The 17,809-nt window shown below is 42.7% G+C and overlaps 1 protein-coding gene across 1 annotated transcript in view; it reads left to right on the plus strand.

Moving 5' to 3' along the window:
• Positions 1-13,005: 13,005 nt before the first annotated feature.
• TAFA3 (TAFA chemokine like family member 3) overlaps positions 13,006-17,809 on the plus strand; it is a 63,113-nt gene continuing 58,309 nt past the window's right edge. Inside the window, exons 1-2 of the mRNA XM_063119564.1 lie at positions 13,006-13,090; positions 15,194-15,309. Coding sequence (XP_062975634.1) covers positions 15,195-15,309 — 115 coding nt within the window. The 5' untranslated portion in view covers positions 13,006-13,090; position 15,194. The remainder of the gene's footprint in view (positions 13,091-15,193; positions 15,310-17,809) is intronic.

Genomic DNA, 17,809 nt, shown 5'->3' on the forward strand with positions numbered 1-17,809 from the left:
GTAGACACTGGCGAACCTGGAATACTGAGTCCCCTACCTTTTTCTCAGACATGTTACACATGGTTGCTATCAGTGCAGCATTCTGGACACCAGGGAGGGAGGACCTGTACAGGGGTGTCTGGATAAAAGTTACTGCTGTCCCATCACTATCAAAACAAAGTACATTTGGGGGCAGGGAAGGAGGAATGTTGGCAGGGCAAAGCCCCCCAGTCTGAGCCAGATCAGAATGGCCCAGGCTCGATTCGATTTTGGGTTGAGGCTTTCTAAAGAGCCAACATGTGTGTTTTGAACTCTCAGGCCATATCTACACCAAGCAGGATATAACACTTTGAAAACGGTTTGAAAACTGTATATGGAGTGTGTTCTGGGCCCCAACAGTTTTCAGTACCATTATAAACCATTTTAAAGCAGTAGTGTAGATCCTGGGCCAGTTTGGAATTCACTCCCATGTTCAGCTCAGTTTTTATGGTTTCAGCCACTAGACATTGCAAATGCAAAGCATACAGTTGCAAATGTGTGCAAAATAAAGGTGCAATTGCTAGGAGGTTGGGGATCAGCCATGGCCCTGAAATGAGTGTTAATTTAGTAGCAAATACAAGTTTGCTCCCATGAAATGTACAGTAGAAAATATCTCTTCAGTGAGTTCATTACAGATCTGTTAGTTACAGACAGTGATATGAGGTGGAATGTTTTCCAGCACTATATTTTTCAGTGGAAGAAAATAGATTTCATAATTTCATTGGTAGAAATGAATGTATGCCCACTACAAATACAATATTAGGCAAGCTTGACAGTTCAAAAATTGTGATTAATGCTTTTCAGTTGACTATCTCTAGTACGTATGTGAGAGAATATAAATGTCATTGAAATACATATATGTCTCATGAACCAATAGGTCACGATAGCGAAACTGAAGAGGAACTCACTGGAAGAGAGTTGAACTCTGTTAAAATAGATGAGCGGTTGTCAGCATATAACGCACAGTTCTTTGGCTTGCTAAAATTTATTAGTGTGTCAACAGTTTTCAGTGTCGTTGTTGTTTTTCTCAAACAGTGTAAAGGAAGCACATGCCATTGTGTTTAACTTTACAAGTGTTCCAATAAAAATGTCTAGCTTTTCATTCAATTTATACCCTGCCTTTCCACCAAGAAAATGGCATTCAAGGTGGCTAACTATCATAAAAACCTTTTTTGAAAAAGCCATAGTTAAAAAAACCTATAATAAAATACATTAAAAACATAAATAAAAACACACTAATATTACAAAAACAACAACAACACCAAACCCAATGGACTATTTTACAAGCCAAAGGCCTGCTTGAATGGAAATGTCTTCACCTGCTGCCATAAGAAGAGCAGAGAGGGAGCCAACCTAGCTTCCCCTTTGGGGAGTTCTGGAGCCTGGGAGCAGCCACTCAGAGGTCAAATATTTGTGGTGTATTGGGACAAAAGAATAAAACGTGGTACTTTTTTTGGGGGGGGAGGGCTTTGTTGTTTACTAAATAAAAGTAAAATAAACATGCTAAATTATATATCAATAGGGCAGGGGTGAGAAAGTTGTGCCTCGCCAGATGTTTTGGCCTGCATGTCGCCCACGTCTCCTCTAGGGATCACAAGAATTTCACAAGATGCAAACTGAAAATGTTCTTGTGCAAATTAAACTAATACATTTCCCCCCGCCCCCCGGAAAATCACTGGTTACTGAAAAGAACATAAGATTGCATCTTTTGGTAATTTTAGTCATTTTTCTGTCTGTTTACTCTGTCTGTTTATCCCTTAAAAAAGGGATGATTTGGCTCCCCTCCCCCCGTAACCCATTTAGGGTTGTTCAGTCCACCACAGACTACTAGTTCAGCAACAGCACAGTAAGCTCTTGAGATCCTCTCTTGTTCTTTGTGTGTGAACAACGCCTTGCGCAGCAGGGCCCCCAGTATAGACAGGGCTCCTTTTCTTGAGCAGCATCATATAATGGTATGTTTATATGCTACAATCTACTTGTGGGATGCTAATTTTGCAGAACAAGTAGCGTGCGATATTCAAGGTTTTCCAATCCAAATGAAGGGAAAGGAATTAACTGATAGTGTTGCTGTTTGTTTTTTCTTTCCCTCATCTAGTTCTTTCTCACAGTGCTCATCTTTAAGCTTTAGATTTGTAACAACGAGGGAGCTTTTTGCTGGGCATATTTGCAAGGGACAGTGATTGAGGAATCGGACGCATTTTTCACTTCATCCAAAGGCAGCAGAGTGCCAATGTCCAGTTGGTGTTTGTCCTTGGCCCCTTTGTGCATGCTACGCTACATAGCATGCTTGGAGGCCTGGCTAGGATAGTCTTCTCCATCTGAGGGACAAATTCAATATGAAGGTCTCCCATATGATGCTTTTTGATAGGAAGCTTCTTCCTGACATTCCAGTGTACTACTACAGTAGGAGTGCAAGCAGCTCCGCTATTGATAGGCTCTTGGATTTGGTAATAGTTTTGCTGAGATGAAGCTTGAGGCAAGGTTAGGAATCGTAGAGTTGAGGTACTTTGTAGATCATCTAGTCCAACACCTTGTAGGCCCTGCAGTGCAGGATCTGGCTTAATGGCATCCCTGACACATGGTTAACCAGGTTCTGCTTAAATATATCCAGTGAAGGAGAACCCATCATCTTCCAAGGCAGTTTATTCCATTGCTGAATAACTTCCGTTGTTAGGAAGTTTCTTCTAATGTTTAGCTGAAATCTGCTTCCCTGTAGTGTCCAACCATTGGTTCTAGTCCACACCTCTGCAGCAACAGGGAACAACTTTGCGCTATCTTCTACATGTCAGACTTTCAGATATTTGAGGACATCTACCATGACTCCCCTTCATCTTCTCTTCTCCAGACTAAACATACCAGCTCTTTCAACTGTTCCTTATAGCGATGGTCCAAATCAGAAAGATTCACCAATTCCTATGACCTCAGGCAAGGTCCTGTCAAACAATCTTACTGGGAGTATTCCATGTATGCAGCCATCAGGTTCATGGAGGGTTCTGTTCATGCATTCATTATCTTTGTGTAATAACAGTGTTCATGCGCTTTTAAAAGTTATCTTAACTGCTTTGATTCTTTATCAGGTCAGCTGCTCTGTTGTGTTTCAGTGGAGATTTTGCAGTGGGCAATGTTATAGAAATGTAAAATTTCCCAAAAATTTGAGGTCATGGGAAAAAAAAGTGTTTCCCCCCCAGCTTTTGGAGGGGGGCGATAAACCAGAAATCTTGGGGGAAATTGAAAAATAAACAATAGGGTTTTTTTTTAGTGCTCTTTACAAATCTAAAGGCACTTTGTTGCTTTAAGACAGCGTTCCCCACCTAGTGTCCTTCAAATATTTTAGACTTCAGCTCCCATCAGCCTCAGTCAACATGACAATGTAGTGTAAAACATCTGGAGGGCACCAGGTTGGAGAGGGCTGCTTTAGGAGTATAAAGGAGCCTATCTATTCTTGAAGTTATTTTCAGTATAACTTAGTTCACTCATAAAATTATCATTATATTTTAATTATTTAAAAGTAAAATCAGGTAGTAAATTTGTAATTATTGTTTGAATAGATTAGAACTACATTAAATGACTGTTACAGCATCTAACCAGAACAAGCCCAGAAACGTCGAACTCTATAGAACAAAAACCAGACTGTCAGGAATGCACATTTACTGTCAAGAATGCACAATGGTGACTCCAATCACATGTTGGGAAACTGAGCATAAATGTCTATCAGTAAAATATACTTTAGATCAATAATTTTAATAAGGAACAAAAGAAATAACTATGCTGGGAAACTTGCAGAGAGTATTAAAAAATATCCCCCCCATGGGTTCATTATTTCCAGACATTTTATATCTCCAGTCTTTATAAAAGTGTCCTTATTACACAGTTTTTAGAAATTGTTTTGTGGGACAGGAACTAAAGGCAGGGTAGCAATATATAAAAACTTTGTCTTAAATTCTAAAAGAAAAAAAAATCATAATCCAAAGCTGTTCAATTTTTCCAACTTTTTTTGGGAAAAAACAGTCCTCGGGGTGGGGGGTAGAACCAGATAAAAACAATTCCCCCCTGATTCCTACCCCTGCCCCTGTCCTTCACATCTCTAGTAATGTACAATCCAATGAAGGAAATTGACTGCATCAGTTTACACTAGCTCAGCCTTTCTCAATATGGCACCATGATGCTGGGGATGATGGGACTTGCATTCCAACACAATTGGAGGGTACCAGGTTGGGAAAAGCTGCTATAGCTGATTAAAAGGAGGGCAGAGCTCCTGGACCTTTAACAGTTGCACAGAAAAGCGTAGTTCAGAATGATAACGTTTTATATTATATATTCTCCCTTTATTGTCAGGGCAGCTTTCAAGAAATTCAATTAAAATAACAGTAAAATGTAAAAGAACATTAAAAACGCAATTCATATGACCAGGAAGCTAAAATAGCAGTAGATGCAGTAAAATAGTACAAACATTAAAACAGCAGCACATTAAGCCCAGACAAATAAACATATAAATAAATGGAGCCTGATGCCTACTGTCCTTTCACATGTGAGGTTGACAGAAACTGGAGGGACTTCATATGCCCTTCTGATGCCTGAAACTCATCAAATTGAGCCTCAGGGAGGCCAAAACTGGGTCACCACCACTGTGAAGGTCCTGCAGCTTCTGTCATCATCACTTCTGAAAGGATGGTAGGATAAGGATGTTATTTAAATTATCCATCTATCTATCTATTCTCCCTTGGTGATGAGTTACAAGAACTCCCCAAATTCAGCCCAAAGGAAATGGCCATCAGTCCCCTCCTCTTTTGCCATCCTGTCTTTCTTTTGTCTGAGGTTGTAGCCACTTGACCGTTTGCACGGTCAAGTGGCTACAACCACGGTCAAGACTGGGGGAGTCTATACCAGCCATTTATTGCAGGATTGTATCACAGTCATCACTAATGGGGCACAGGACGTTCACCTGCTTCTGCAGTGATCTCAGTTCCACCTCTCATTTATTCCGGAATACTCCTGACTGCTTTTGTCGTGGTTTTTCCTGCTCTCCCGCTTCCATTCTGAAGGACATGTGCTGAGTGCCTCCCCTTTGCGAGATTGTTGCTGGTCGTCATGAGTTCTGGGCTCAGTGAACAGTTAATCAGCTGTGAGGGGCATGCCCATGGGTATTGGAGGTGTGTGGGAGTGGACCTGTCGCCCATTTCTGCCACATGTTTTGGATGGGTATTGGCGTGTTTCATTGCAGTGTGGGTTTTTTAATGTGGTGGGTTTTTTTTAATGTGGAGCGCATATTCAATGGAGTTTGTATGCCCCCATATGTTCCTATGCATCTGTGGTCATGAGCATGCCTCATGCCTCATTCAAAAACCCACCTCTGCCGCATAGACAGGTGTGACGCGGCACTGCACAATACTGGTGAGAGCAGTTGTACACGTCATCTGCCCAGCACTGCCCACTTCTACCGATACACATGCAGAAGAGGTGTAACAGGGCACAAGTGCTCCCACAATAGCACTCCTGTAACTGTGGTAAACACATGTGCCCTGTGAGTGGTGATTGCGGAAGCGGGGAACCTTCAGAAGCATTCCTCTTCCATAGCAAAAGGGCTGCAGGTGTAGATTAGCCCTCTCTATTAAGTGTAATACACACATCCCAGCTGTGAGGGGCATGCCCATGGGTATTGGAGGTGTGTGCGAGTGGACCTATCATCCATTTCCGCCACATGTTTTAGATGGGTATCGGCGTGTTTCATTGCAGAGTGGGTTTTTTTAATGTGTTTTTTTTTTTAAAATGTGGAGCACATATTCAATGGAGTTTGTATGTCCCATATGTTCCTATGCATCTGTAGTAATGAACATGCCTCATGACTCATTAAAAAACCACCTCATTTTTTAAATAATAAAAAGCTTCTACCTTTAGAGCATGACTGTTCATGCGCTCCTCTTCCTTTAAAAATTAAAAAATGGCAGGCGCGACGCCTGTCTTCCTGAGGTCGTCGCACCTCGCGTGTAAACGGAGGAGGGATCTCGCGTTAATCGCACCACGAGATCTTCCCTCCTCCGTTGCAGACTATCAGGTAGGTCTGGCTAAGGCCTATGACAGCTGAGATCAAAACATCATTGCCTGACACACTATTCAGAATTTTCTTTTCTAGAGTTTCTCTCTCTCTCTCTCTCTCTCTCTCTCTCTCTCTCTCTCTCTCTCTCTCACACACACACACACACACACACACACTTTATTCCTATTCATTCAATTCTCATTTTTTTGGTCAGGAACATCTCTAGGAGCAGGAAATGCAAGGGACAGCAATCAGTCACCATGAAAACAGCCCTGCCCACACAAGCCCAATTTACCAGGGATGGGGGAACTGACATCTTCACAGCCTTGTATATCTCCTGCTGGGATTTAATGGGGTCCAGAGTGAACAGCCACAGAGGTCTTTCCATTGCTGTCTATGTTTCCCCTTTGTTGTCCTATGATGGTTAGAGACGTTTCAGCTACTGAAGTTTTCCTTTCACTAGTATTGAAAAACCATTTTCTAAATTAAAACTAGCAATTTTAGGCTTGGAAGTATTTGTTCTAGCCCTTTGTTCTAGTTTGTCAGTGTGTATCTTTCTTGGTGTACCTTCCTTTTCCCAGCTATGCACTATTCCTCTGACTCTCAGTATGGATATCTGTGCAGAATGTCTGCATATAGTCTGACAGTCAGCCTCTGCTTAATTTAGGTGCTGAGGGTTTGTGCGGAAATGAATGGAGCTTATCCCCAGTTCAGCTTCAGGTATAATAAAGTTGATTCTTGAAAAAGTCAGAACGCTGGCTCAATTTGAATTTGTTCAAATTACTAGAATGATATTCAATTAACAAATCCTCAGCACTCGGTTAAGTAATATTAAGTTCTATTGAGGTTGGATAAGCCATTTAGGGCAAAACGCATTTCCAATCTCTTTGCCAAAGTTTGCAAAGAAGAAGCAAATGTGGATTGCAGATTTGTAGAAGTCAATCTGGAAAATTTAACGTAGCCTTAAATTAGTTCCTGCAGCTGTGACATCTAATGCAAACAGCGGAAGATTAGGTCACCCACCCTCTACTGTTCTCACACATTTGTAAAGAGGAGAAGCAGGTGAAGTTCAAATGCTCTTTCCAGTGAAGAAAAAAACATGGCATATATCTGTGGGCAAATCGCTACGTCATCCTGGGTGGCCTGCCAATTTCTCCTGAGGTGTAAGAACATAAGAAGAGCCAAGGGTCCGTCTAGTCCAGCACTCTGTTCACACAGTGGCCAACTGTTGACCAGAGACCCACAAGCAGGACATGGTGCAACAGCACCCTCCCACCCATGTTCCCCAGCAACTGGTGTAATAATGCTATAGGCATACTTCATCTGATACCCGAGGTAGCACATAGCCATCAAGATTAGTAGCCATTGATAGCCTTCTCCTATTCATGTTTTCTAAATGTAGGGTGACCATATGAAAAGGAAGACAGGGCTCCTGTGTCTTTAACAGTTGCATAGAAAAGGGAATTTCCGCAGGTGTCATTTGTATATATGGAGAACCTGGTGAAATTTCCACTTCATCACAACAGTTAAAGCTGCAGGAGCTATACTGCAGCTATACTGTGACCAGATTTAAAAGAGTGCAGGGCACCTGCAGCTTTAACTGTTGTGATGAAGAGGAAATTTCACCAGGTTCTCCATATATACAAATGACACCTGTTGAAATTCCCTTTTCTATGCCTTGCTATTTACTGTTTTACTCTGTACAGCACCATGTACATTGATGGTGCTATATAAATAAATAAATAATAATAATAATAATAATAATAATAATAATAATAATAATAATACAACTGTTAAAGATACAGGAGCCCTGTCCTCCTTTTCATATGGCCACCCTACTAAATGTAAATGAAATAAATGTGTGCTGGGAGTTGAGGTTGTAGAGTATACTAGCCCTGCCCCCTCCTCATGTGTTTCCGCCACCGTCTACACATGGGTGTGTGTGACTTTCTGAAGGGGAGAGCCTCTTCTATCTGTGGAAGGGATTTGGAAATCTGATTTTCCAGGGTTCAAATCATGGGGAGAGCCCACGTATAGAAGAGGCTCTCCTCTTCAGAAAGTCAATGTCTACATATGGATGATGATGAAAACAGTGACAGAGTGAGGGCAGAGCTAGTGTGGTCGTCCCTGCTTCCCCACCTCACACATTTACCCATATTTAGAATGCCTAAATAGCACGTCTTGAATTAAATGACTAATGCAGGAGAAAAATAGACCTTGCTGCCCCTGGCCAGAGTGATCTTACTGCTACTTCAAAGGGCTCCTGTGGCTGCTCTTGCTGAACATTGCCACCACTTGTTGACACATTGACTTTGTTTGGAGGACACAAAAAAACATGAGCTTCTCCTTGAGTACCTTATTCTTCTGTGGGAGGGCAACCACTCCATTTTTCTAATGTTGCATTAGACAACTCTCATTCCAAGTTCCATCATTTCATTCTTGTACAATTTGCAAGGATGCTGATTTATATATGGTGGTTCATGGACTACTGGGTGCACATTCAGGACCATGATGAAAATAATGGGGGAAATGCAGAAAGCATTTTCAGAGCCAATACTCCCTCTGCACTCTGATATAGCTAAATTTGCAGTCTGCTGCAGCTAAATTTGAGTCAGGGGAAAGAGTGAAGTTTTCCTAAGTGCTGGGTAAATGTTGCCATGCTACAACTGTCCCAAACAGTAGTACCTTGATTGAGAAATTTAGCTCAGTAACATGGTGCACTCACAAATGTAACACTGCCCCCTTTTTCCTCATCCAGTGCACTCGCAACAGATGTTTAGAAGGAAACGAGATCTAAATCGGAAGGCAGCTTCTTCGAAAACATGGTGGTTCCAAAGAACAAACAAACTGAAATAATGGGCTACAATAAAACAAAGTTTAAGAATTGCTGTCATCGACTGAAAGATTAAAACGCTTACAGATAAATCATGATAAATCCAGTGCATGTTTTGACAAGGAACAGTGGTGAGCTGGCCCTGTGCCCAGTCAGGGCTCTACATCATCACAAACAATGTTCACTCACTATCTAGTTCACTGTTAATAAATTCTGATTGGGCGCTAAACCTTTACAGCTTCTGTGGCTGTTCTCTCTGGACCCCATTAAATCCCAGCAGGAGATATACAAGGCTGTGAAGATGTCAGTTCCCCCATCCCTGGTAAATTGGGCTTGTGTGGGCAGGGCTGTTTTCATGGTGACCGATTGCTGTCCCTTGCATTTCCTGCTCCTAGAGATGTTCCTGACCGAAAAAATGAGAATTGAATGAATAGGAAGAAAGTGTGTGTGTGTGTGTGTGTGTGTGTGTGTGTGAGAGAGAGAGAGAGAGAGAGAGAGAGAGAGAAACTCTAGAAAAGAAAACTCTGAATAGTGTGTCAGGCAATGATGTTCTGATCTCAGCTGTCATAGGCCTTAGCCAGACCTACCTGATAATCCACAACGGAGGAGGGAAGATCTCACCAGGAAGACAGGTGTCACGCCTGCCATTTTTTATTTTTAAAGGAAGAGGAGCACACAAATGCTTGTGCGCTAAAAGTAGGAGCTTTTTTTAAAAAAATTCATTTCCCCACTTCCCCCACCCTACCCCTGATGGGTGCAGTGCTCAGCTCCATGGCAACGGTCAACACGTTCCATGGTCTCGGGCTCAGCCCAAGACCATGGAAAATCCGGGCCCAAAGGGGAGTGCTCTATCCCAGGGCAAGGAAGAGATGATCCCTCCCTGATCCCGGGATCCCCTGTGCATCATGTGGACACACAGGGATGATCCCGGGGTTTGCCCCATGATAAAGCCTGGTCTAGCTAAGGCCATAGGCCCTGATCTGTCCACCAGCCCTTCTGCAGCCACTCATCCCTCTACAAACTCCAACTACCCCAGAGTGACTGCAGGTGCTGCAGTCACCCTGTTTCTTATATTATATCCCTGTTGCTGTTCTCACTTTGCAGAGTCCAGAAGAACGGAGCAGGGCCAACCCTACCATTAGGCAGAATGAGGCAGCTGCCACAGGTGGAAGATGCTTAGGGCGTGAGGCAGTGGCAAGGTGTTGGAGAACAGAGCTGTCTGTTCAGTGCAACCTGCCGTGTGTCCCATAAGCTATTCTGCTCTCCTCAAGAGCAGAGAGTGGAAGAAGCTATTCTGTCACCTCTGCCAACATAAGATTCAATTGCCAGTCAGCTTCTCTTTGTGGAATGGGGAGGGAGGGCGGGCACCATTTTGAACTTTGCCTGAGGCAACAAAATGTCTTGGGCTGGCCCTGGAACTGGGAAAGCTGCTTGGCATATTTTCCTTACCCCTGCTCTGCCTTGTAACTGCTGGCTCACACTGCAGATGTCCCATTTATCCTATGAATAGGTTACCTGTGCCAGAAATGGCTGCCAGTTCTGCCCTCAGGGGATGGAAGATACTTGCCAGTCAGTCTTGCAGCTGCATTCAAGATAAAATTACCCAGTAGTTAAAACATAACACAACCTGAATACAGTGCTTTGTTGTTCCATGGAATCTATTGGTGGCTTTCTGCAAGTCAGGATTCCTTAGCATCCCCCTTGTGTATAGATCGTATGGAAAACGAGACCTGTCTATATGACCTGTATTGCCTATTAGGATATTTTTGAGGTAGGAGTTTTAGTCCTTATCTAGATATATAATATTAAAAGATGAACTGTGGGATAGTCAAAAGGAAGGCTGGAGACTGGGCGTTTCCAGCCGGTGATATCTTTCTCTCTTTTTTTTTTAGTGGTGAAAGCAATAGTTAGCTTATCAAGTATCCATGTAATCATTTGGGAAGTCGGCTCTTAGTATTTTGCAGCTGATAGACTTTTATCACTTTCCTGCTTTTCCAGATTTCTGTTCAGGTGCAGAAAAGTTGTAAAATTCTTCACACCATTTGGCAAGAAGATTCTCCACACCATTTGGCTTTCCAACTACAGTTTCAGCTTTTGCTTAGGAAGACAGGGCCATTTGAGCTTAATTTCATAGAGGTTTGCGAATGGATTTTAAAATTCTAATCTGTCTTCTGTCACTGTGTGCTCTGTTTTGAAGTCACAGTCTATCTTAGCACCTTTTAGCCACTGGCAGACACAGAGGGTGTCTACCAAGCCATATCTGTCAAAGGTCATAGGGACAGAGCAGATCAGTCAAAGAAATCATAAGAACGTAAGAAGAGCCATGCTGGATCAGACTGAGGGTCCATCATGTCCAGCCTTCTGTTCACACAGTGGCCAACCAGATATTGACCAGGACCCCACAAGCAGGACATGGGTGAAACAAATCAAGAGAGGAAAAGCAGGCAGAACCTGAGGAGAATTTATTGAATGGAAATGAACATAAGAATGTAAGAAGAACCATGGTGGATCAGACCAAATGTCCATCTAGTCCAGCACTCTGTTAACACAGTGGCCAACCAGCTGTTGACCAGGGACCCACAAGCAGGATATGGTGCAACAGCACCCTCCTACCCATGTTCTTCAGCAACTGGTGTAAATAAGCTTACTGCCTCTTATACTGTTATGCAGCAGCCTTTTATATTGACTGTGCCAGTACCCAGACACATAGGCCTTTCTACCCTTTTGAAATAATCTATTTTTCAGCAGATTTCATTAATAATTGCTTTTTGACTATGCAACTTCTTGCAACAAATCCCACCAACTTTGTTTGCAGGAACACTTTTACTAATGTGGCTGGGTGAGATTCTGGGAATAACCTAAAACAGGGGCCTTGTTTTCACATCCAGCTAACCTTCGATCAGAATTCCAGGGTGCTTGACCAACAGCTAGCTTAATCTTCAGAGGTGTCTGTGATTTGAGTTTTATTTTAAGAATTTATATGTTGCTTTTCTAAACAGCTTGTGACAGAAGATATACTCAAACTAGCTTCTAACAGAAGATATAAAAACAAGATAAAGGACATAACTATATAGTAAAGCAACTAAAAATGTAAAATGGCCAGGCTTCAAGACAATTCCTCTAGGGAGGAATACCTAACAACCACATCTTATTATTATTATTATTATTATTATTATTATTATTATTATTATTTATTTATATAGCACCATCAATGTACATGGTGCTGTACAGAGTAAAACAGTAAATAGCAAGACCCTGCCGCATAGGCTTACATTCTAATAAGAATTACATTCTTATTCTTTCAGTTTTTGTTGATTAAAATCGTTTATTATATTTTTAAATCTTTCACTACTGGTGATTTTTACTTTAGTTTTATGCAGTGGTTCTGAACCTTTTAAAAGTTTTATATAAAGTTTTATTGTCTTATATTTTATGGCTTTAATTTCTTGTGAACTGTCCAGAGAGCTTCAGCTGTTAGACAGTATAGAAATATATTAAATAAATAAATAGTTTTGCAGCCCCTCCAAAATAAAAGTAGGGAGAAACACTTCCTCGCTTTGGGAGGGATGTGGTTTCACAGTCTTGTGGCCACAGTTCTAAATACCTTGCTCCTGGGTTGGAATTCATCATCTCTTCCTTGTTGCCCTGGAAAGTGGGTGGGAATTCAGAGAATCCTAGCTTTGGGGAGACAGGCTGATTGAAATGATACATGCTGACATTGTGAGTGTAGGGGAGCAATTATTTGATTGCCTTGCTGCTTGTGCAGATCCTGATGTGCATCGGAATGCCAATGTTTTAGTGTGGTGCACGGCAAAACTTGGAAATACTCGTAAGGCCTCAACTTGTGCATGAAATCAGCATGGATCTGTTTGATTGGCATGCTGCCATGAGCGTAGTGTCCCATAAGTCCTCAGCAGGGATGAAAGGAAGAGGAGTGGCTGGTGGCTGAAATATGGGGAGGGCAAGAGGAGAGGGCTTGTTAATAATATATTTAGAAACCTGATTTAAGGGATTGTGTGCTTGGAGGCTCAGCACCTTTATTTGCAAGTTGCTCTGCAGTAATTTCAGATTGGCTCTGTCCATCGAAAATCTAAGCTGCTCTTTCTTCATTTTTAGATGTCCTGATGTTTGCCCTTCTTTACACATACAAAGTCTATCTGAGATTGGCCAATGCACAGACAGTAGCTGTGAAGCCCCAGTAGGAGGTAAGTATAATTGCTTAAACCCTCATTTCAATTTTGGTCCTTTCTGTGCCTTCACAAGCAAACATGTAAGAAAGCTAGATGTATCCAGCTTGGCACAACAGCAACAAGAACACAGGTGGAAACTGTGGAAGATGCAGAGCTTTGAAATGGCCCACTGCCTTTATACTGCCACGGCCCCTTTGTTGGACCTCAGCATTTTTATGGGCTGAACTTTGCACCTGCTTCTTTTGGGGCAAAAAGAAAAGGAGAAGAAGTTTGCTTCCCTGTGAAGTTAGTGGGGCTGTATTTGTGCAACTGCTAGTGAACTTGGTTCTTCACATGGCAGCCAAAGGAGAAGATGCAAATGCTTTATAAAACAAAAGCTGGTTACTTGGAATTTAAGCACAGTGGATCTCTGTAGTTGCTCAGAGCACAGATGTGCTATCTGGCTTTCCCCCTTCTTTTTGAGCCAGCCACAGGAAGTGTGTGTAGCACGCATGTCATTTTGTTGTAACGATGTTTCTCCAGTTTAGCCTAACTGAATGTATACTGTTGCATCAGCCTGGCCTGGGAATGATTCAGCCGCTACCATATGTGGGACAACACATTAAAGGGCAACCATGTAAATTGTGCAACCCAGCATTTTGCAGCACATCAGATAATCCGATAATCTCATTTTCTAAACTAGATTCATAAACAGAAATAACACCATGCAACAGTCTCATTCAAAATTTCTTGTTGCAAATTCTTGACATGAAGATTCTATTCTGCTGGTCTCAGGGTTTTTTTCATGGTGTGTTAATGTTGTTTACTATTTTTATTTCTTGTTAGCTACCTTGGAAACCATTTGAGGAAAGATGGAGTATACATAAAAGCATAAGAGCCCTGCTGGACCAGACCAAGGGTCCGTCTAGTCCAACATTCTATTCACACAGTGGCCAACCAGCTGTTGACCAGGAACCCACAAGCAGGACACGGGTGCAACAGCACCCTCCACCCACGTTGCCCAGTAACTGATGTATGTAGGCACACTTCCTCTGAGACTGGAGGAAGCATATAGCCATCAGGACTAGTAGCTATGGATAGCCTTCTCCTCCCTTTTAAAGCCATCCTAATTGATGGCGATCACTACCTTTTGTGGCAGCGAATTCCATAGTCTAACTATGTGCTGCGCAAGTGATTTTGATGATGATATGCATTACTGTATGGATCCATTGTATTCCCCCACCCTCCACCATACCTTTGTTGGTTGACAATGGCATAGCAGAAATTGTTGGTTCTTCGTGGTGAGTAATTGTACGTAACAGGTCACCACCCAGAGATGGCTGCCATGCCATGTCATCTGCCATCTACATCAGGTTAGTAGAGACAGTTGTGTAGTTGTCCTGATGCTTAGAATTTCCAGGCAATTGCCCTACCCCCTATTGAAAACTATAATGGTATAGAGCAGTGTGGGCAATCTAATTCTCTCCAGATACTTTGAACTACACCTCTCATAAGTCCCAGGCAACATGGCCAATGACCAGGAATAATGGGAGTTGTAGTCCAAAACATCTGGAGGCACCAGATTGCTTCCCCTTGGTATAGATTATGTGGCATGTGTTTGAGTGTCTGTACATATATACACATGCATACAAATGTCATGTACATATTTTTCCTTAAAAACACACACCATAGGCTTGGATCTTGACTTTCTCTTGCTGGCGGGAGTATTCTCTATGTAGAGATCTGCTTAAGGAATGCTCCCACTGGCAGAAGGTGAAAGGAGGCCATTTTTGCCAATTCCCCCATTTTCCTGCATCCCCATGCACCCTCCAAAAATCTGATTCAAAGGGTTGGGGGACCCTTGGGACCAGTGTGTGTGTGGGGAGGGGGGACTGCAGAGGAAGAGGGAATGAATAAACATGGCCTCCTCCCCCATTCTATCACTGGGATCCTCTGCTGGATTCAAAGCCTTTTACGCATAGAAGGCTAAGTTAGGATCCAGCCCATGGTTTTAGATGATTCTAAAATTTAAAAGAATATGTGAATTGCTTGTGGGTTTTTAGAGGTTAAAAAAAAAGTTTAGTAATGACCTCTATCCATGACATGTGTGTTTTAATATTATTTCTTTTTCCATGGCAGAATGAGTGAGAGGGACATCCGAAGCTTGAGCAAAGGGGTATTGGTGCTCTCTCTCTGCCTTATTACACTATGGGGAAGGCTGACACTGGCCTCATCGCACCACAGAAGCCATTCAGGTAGGTCCAGTGATCTTTCAAATAGGCATTGTTGTTGTGATGGAGCTTTGACTTAGTGCACATGTGCAGCAGTATTCATCTGACTTCATGCACCTCCGGAACTTAGAGGAGTGGCAAGGCAATATCAACTGGACTCCTCCAGAAGACTGAAATGGTACTGTTGAGAGTTATCATCTGAGTTATAGTTTGAAAGGTGTACTCTAATGCATGTGTATACAGAATGCCACTGTTATTTTAAAATCATTTGTTTTTCATAGATCACTCTCTCAGAACTCTCATAGCTGTAAAAAGCAAGGGAGATGCCATAGCTCAGTGTGATAGAGCACCTGCTTTGCATGCAGAAAGTCCCAGGTTTGATTCCCAGCATCTCCCGGTAGGCTGAGGAAAGAATCCTGCCTGAAACCCTGGGTAGCCACTGCCAGTCAGTGTTGACAATACTGGGCTAGATAGACCAATGGTCTGACGCAGTCTAAGGCAGCTTCCTATCTTCCCGCAGAGTTTTGCCAGTGCAGAGGGAGGAAGAATCAGTGGCCCAAAACTGGAATCAGTACCTCTGGGGCTCAGATTTCCACCACCACCACGTCCCGTTCTTCACATAGGTGCAAAAGACCAAGGGCATGTCTATGCTATGCCGTATCCTGAGGATCATACCTGTGCATCCACATGATACACATGGGATTCCGGGGGAAGGGAGGGAAGATCCCTGAATTTCCCTGAGATAACTGGGATGGCTTTAATTCAGCCTTTTCCCGTGGTCTCGGCATTGTCCTAAGACTGCAGTGTGGGCGGCTGTCCCGGTTTTGTCCTGGCTCCTCATAAGTAAACGCGAGGAGCCGGGAACCGGGCCTGGGCCTGGAGCTCTTCAGGTCACTTCCATGCCCATCGGGGATGGGGAGGGGAGTGCAATCTTTTTTTTGTTTGTTTTGTTTTTACCTTTCGTAATTTTTGCTGGAGCGCTCTTGCACTCCAGCTCCTCTGTCTTTAAAAAAAGAAATGGACGCTGCGATGGGTGCGATGCCCGCAATGTCGTGCAGCCCGTGTGGACTGAGGGGGAGGATCTCGCGAGCAGAATACCACGAGATCCTCCCTCCCGGAATGCCAGGAAGTCTAGACATGCCCCAGGCTAAATGCTTGATGTATGCTCCTGTGCAGAACTGCTTTCTCTTGGGTAGAGTTGACATGAGTGTGTGTGGTTTGGCTTCTGCCAATTCTAGAAGAACTTGGCTGATGCTTGCCACCCACGTGCTTGCTTGAGGAGGACCTCTAATTGCCTCAGCCATGTGAGCCAGTGGCAGATAGCCAGGATGCCTTCTTAGAAAGAAGTCACACAAATGTCAGGACGCTTCTAGAGTTTTCCTCCTTTCTTGAGATACTCAAACCCTTTTCAGACATCGTAACATCTACAGTGAATGGACGTGGAAGGTGATGTGAAGCCTTGTAGCAGCAGGTTCCATCACTGAACTACACACATTTAGTGTAATGTCAGAAAAGACACCCCCTTACATATCCAGCTGCACATATGGAGGGCTTTTCCCTTTGTGCATTTGATAGTCTTGCTTTTCCAGGGTTTCTGTACACATGGAGAGAGCCCTCTAGAACTGTACCCACAGAGGGGCTTCCAGACATTACTGCAGAACCTGTTGTTTTGTGGGACAGGACCTGCTCTTTTGTTGCTTGCACATAGCCATGAATGTTCACTGTACCCAGTATGACATGTAAAAAGGACTTCAAATAAGTGCAGCTCCCAAGATCACACCACTGCGATAGAACTGAACTTCTTGCTGTGTATGGAAAGATGGGTTAATTCTCAGAATCAAGTGTACCTTGCTGTATGCAGAATTGTATTTTATGCTGAATACAAAACTCAGTAAGTTTTTTTCACAATAGTAAAATATGCAGGGATCTGTTCATTATGGTATGGAACTCTCTCTCTCTCTCTCTCTCTCTCTCTCTCTCTCTCTCTCTCTCTCTCTCTCTCTTTAAAAGAACGATTTGGGCTTAAACCCAAAGTTAATTCATGTGGTATTTATATTCTTGGCATATTTATTGTGTCCAACAGGAATGATGTAAGTGGTAAATCTTTTTGCCAGTATGACTGATAAAACTTGAAAAAAAGTATGAATATTCCTATGGTGGGTATAACATCGTTTGTTACATTTTTAGATTTTAAAACTGATCCTTTATTTTTAACTGCAGTGAATTCTAAGGAACTCTTATTTACTTTAGTCACATTAAACATTTATTTGTGTCAGTCCCAGGCCTGAAGCAGGTCACAAATCCCACAAACTCATAAGTGTGCTCTGGAGTGGGGGATGAATTTCTGGTTATGTGGGGAGTAATCTAAAAGTTGTCCCATAAAGTTTGGCTTTTTCAGATGTGGATAGTTTTGTACATAGTTAACACAACAGCAAACCTTCATCTTGTATGCTAAAAACCTGCCCCACTGTTCCTGTCAACTTGTGTGCTGTGGTGCTGTAGGCAGAGGAAGTTCAGGATATGA

The sequence above is a fragment of the Elgaria multicarinata genome, chromosome 1, assembly GCF_023053635.1.
Source record: "Elgaria multicarinata webbii isolate HBS135686 ecotype San Diego chromosome 1, rElgMul1.1.pri, whole genome shotgun sequence".
In the NCBI taxonomy this organism is placed as follows: Eukaryota; Metazoa; Chordata; class Lepidosauria; order Squamata; family Anguidae; genus Elgaria; species Elgaria multicarinata.